Raw genomic sequence first — 3,670 nt, 5'->3', positions numbered from 1 at the left:
GTGTTAAACAAATAACTGTTAAACAGTTATTTGTTTAACACAGTTAAGCAAATAACTGTGTTTAACTATTAAACACAGTTATTTGCTGTGTTTAATAGGTGTCAACTCTGACAACACCCCTTGAAATAGTGAAAGAATAACACTAAATGTACACCTCTAGCAATTAATTTGTTCATCTGTTTTCATTCACTACATAAAACTGAAAAAGTGAATTTTTTGATGGGAGGAACAAACAAAAAACAGAATCCACAGGACCCAGAAACTAAGAGTCTGTCATTGTTGGTTGTGCTAAGTGGTTTCATTGTACCTGATTGACGGTGAAGGCAGCAGCATTTCCCAACGTGAGAAGGAACTGAGCCCGATTAGATACATTATCGATGGTCTGCAAACGTGACAGCAGCATCTTCAAGTGATGTAACTCCAGTTTGTTGGGGGATTGATGGACGATCTCTCCTTCAATGCAGAAAGTTATAAAAAAAAATGTTATCGTTTTCTGGAAAACTAAATATGCCGAGACGGATTTTGTTAACAGATCAAGATTTAAATCTTAATTACTTCACTTTTTAACTAAACGATTAGAAGTTGACTTTCTATTGTGAACGCAGTCCATCAGCTTTGATACTTGTTTAATATTTACCTGATGTAGCATCATCTGGACGGGCACAGACTACATCCAGTCCGGATACTTTCGCAAGCAGACTCCCCGGCCGTAGCTTAATTCCCCCCTGCTGGCTACTCTTCACACTGGGACTTTCATTAAGGGGATTTTTCTTGGTTTTCTTGAAAACTTGTCCGCTGATAAGTTTGTACAGTCCGTAAGAAGCGCCAGCACCCGCAACAATTCCCAGCAGAGCCTTCATATTGCCGAGCCTTGGGACAACACTGCCATCACCCATGCTGCTAATCTCTGCTAGCTGCTTAGCAATTAGCTGCAGATGCTCCGAAACGTTTAAAAATTAATCGGTTATCAAACTGACCGAGGTCATATGTTAGCCGTGGTTACAAACCCAGTCCTAAAACAATTTACCGTTTTCATTGTTGTAAGGACTACACAACTTTGCTTCAAAGCTACAGTTGTCAATCTCATCAGTTGTTACACACCATTTTAAGGCCAACGAAAAGTTTTCCTGAGTTACTTGCGTAAAACTTCTTTTTACATTCTGGCTTAATGTTTTGCAATATATTATGACGCTAAACTTATTTTTTTTAAATGTTACGTTTTGTGATTAAAAATTAAGAGTTTGAGCTAAAATCGTGAATTAAATTGTGATAAATCTGTCAGTGTTAGTTTTAGTTGTCCAACGTTCATCTCTGTGGCAAGCTGATTGTGTCTTTATTTGTAATCCTTGAGAGATGAGTTAGATAAAAAATAATAATAATAATTAATGTAATTCCGATGTATTATTCCAACTTGATGCAGTCTCTGCAGCTGATTTTTGCAGTTGCAATTGCAAATTGTGTTCTTGTTAATTTCTGACTAGATATTCAACCTTCTCAAACGGGATAGGATTGCAGTTCCGATTGGGCGGGGTACAAATCGGCCATGTGTTATTTTAGGTTGCCAATATGGTTCAGTTGTTGTCTATTCCCACAACCGTAACCAGATATAATAAAAAAAGAAAAAAAAACATTTGCACCTGTAAATTCTGTCATTGTTCCAATTGGAACGAGGCCAAAATACTAGTATTGCACTATTAGTTAAATAAATAAATAAAAAATCAAAAGAGGTAGGCTTTTTAATGCAATAGTGGACAACCAGACCAAATTAGTTTAATGCAAACCAGTTAAGTCAATATAAAAAAAAAAATCCTAATATAACTTCAGTACAAATCCCAGCTAATACACTCGAGTTAAGCTCATTCTAGTTACAAGTTAAAAACAAAAAACACGAGAATTTGTCACTTCTTGAGGTCAGCAGCCAAGCATTGCACAGCACTGCTTAAGCCACCATTTTAAAGCGATGCCAACAGCTAGGGACAAATTGGATGTGCTATAGTTTACCTTGTGTACTCAAACGATATTTAATAAATACGCAAATGTCTTGCCATAATCACTGCTCAATTATTCCGTTACCTAGCAACAATGCATTTCGAAATCGAAAGGTTTGACAAAAGAGAAATAAAATAGTGCTAACCGAGAAGCAAACATATAGTCGTGCTAGTCAGCTGTGCCGCACACAGAAAACATGGCAGCTGCGGAGACAGACAGAAGCTTGAAGATGAGTGAAATTAAACAATGCCTCCCACAAATGAGCAAGGTAGGAAAACGTGGAAAAGTCTAAGTATAAGCATCCAAGGAGATATGGGTAGTCATACAAGTTCAAGAACGTTTAAAACTGGCTTTAAAACACTGATCTACTTTTCTTCAACAGGCATTATTGTCAGCCGCCTGTCTGATTTGTCCCAATGAACCAGTGGAGTTCCTTCAAAGAGTGCTTATTGCATTCCAGGGACATGATAATCTGCAAACTGTCGACTGGTATGTGCCTCCTACATTTGATAAAACAACCACTTGGTGGCTCCCTTTGTCATGCTTTTCCTTATACTGAAAGTTGAAGTTATCTTGGATAAAGGGGGAGCACTAACTCTGGAGTTTTCCTTGCAATCAAGCATAAATTCATACAATTTAATGAAAGTTTTTTTCTTTTGTTTGTTTTGCAGGCAAGAATTTATTGATTATGTAAACGAGTTCATTACAAAAGATTCTCTGAAATTCAAAGCTGTGGACGCAAGTTCCCAAAGCGCCCAAATGGTATTTTACAAGTATTCAATAGTGAAATACAGATTTTGGAAGTGAATAAATTTTAATTTAGGCATTCATGTGCTTTGCAGGAGCTGTATTGTCAAATGGACAAGGCTGTCTCTTGTTACGTGAGACACTTACTGGGTGCATGCTTCAGGTAGGTCTACACTTGTGCTGTCAAGAATTACAAACTCTCCCTGTACTCAAATATGGGAGATTATTGCTTTTGATATTTGCAACCGGAAATTCATCTCTGAGAATTACACTGCATGCATGACAAAACAAAAACTGTAGAAATCAGCACTCTTCCTTCTAGTTCCTTCTAGTGATGACCAAAACTGTGGTTTGGATCTGGAAACAAAACCAAAAGAAAAGAAAGTCAAGTTACAAGCTCAGTGAAGTTTAAAGATATGTGTGTGTGTGTATATATATATATATATATATATATATATATATTTTGCAAATTAAAGTGTGAACAGTATCTATATACAATATCTTAGAGCAGATTTCCATTGCCGTTTATTAGCCTTGTCCGTTTGTAACAGGTCCTTGCCAAGAACGTCGTCGCCCCTGTAGAGCGGTTTTTGGACTTGATATATGTGTTCACAGAGGAGCGGGAGGATTTTTGGGGCTTTGGGTGAGAAGAACTTTTTGTCTTCTTCCAGATGATGCAGTTCAGATCTGCATCTCTGGGTTCAGTCAACAGCTCCGAGGGCCAAGAGGCAAAGTTAGTGGGCTCCGTTTCCATGGTTTCAGAAAGCGTCTGTAAGCGGTGTGGCTGGGTTATGGGTTTTAGCAAGCCAGTTTTCATTGCATCTTCATAGCCACCAGTTAGGAAAAGAAATTTGCCAACACTGGATTTGTAAGCATCAAAGGACTTTGATGCTTTCTTCTTGTTTGTGCCTTTATAATTTGGAACGTAGATATA

The 3,670-nt window shown here is 37.7% G+C and overlaps 1 protein-coding gene and 1 long non-coding RNA gene across 4 annotated transcripts in view; one reads left to right on the top strand and one right to left on the bottom strand.

Annotated features, from left to right (window-relative positions):
• Nucleotides 1-1,453: 1,453 nt before the first annotated feature.
• The window catches only part of LOC103132559 (F-box/LRR-repeat protein 13-like), a 21,787-nt gene continuing 19,570 nt past the window's right edge, over nt 1,454-3,670 (top strand). For all 3 annotated transcript variants that reach the window (XM_016667455.1, XM_007544371.2, XM_016667454.1), the window contains exons 1-4: nt 1,454-2,257; nt 2,372-2,478; nt 2,661-2,751; nt 2,832-2,899. In XM_016667455.1, coding sequence (XP_016522941.1) covers nt 2,186-2,257; nt 2,372-2,478; nt 2,661-2,751; nt 2,832-2,899 — 338 coding nt within the window. In that variant the 5' untranslated portion in view covers nt 1,454-2,185. The remainder of the gene's footprint in view (nt 2,258-2,371; nt 2,479-2,660; nt 2,752-2,831; nt 2,900-3,670) is intronic.
• On the bottom strand, nt 2,539-3,664 carry LOC103132557 (uncharacterized). The gene is made up of 2 exons (XR_475578.2): nt 3,233-3,664; nt 2,539-3,093 (listed from the first exon to the last, which is right to left on the bottom strand). It is a non-coding gene; the product is annotated as an uncharacterized LOC103132557 (long non-coding RNA).

This window comes from Poecilia formosa, unplaced genomic scaffold (genome assembly GCF_000485575.1).
Source record: "Poecilia formosa unplaced genomic scaffold, Poecilia_formosa-5.1.2 Scaffold1123, whole genome shotgun sequence".
NCBI lineage: Eukaryota > Metazoa > Chordata > Actinopteri > Cyprinodontiformes > Poeciliidae > Poecilia > Poecilia formosa.
The sequence above is the reverse complement of the archived record's forward strand: the minus strand, read 5'-3'. Positions and strand labels throughout refer to the sequence as shown.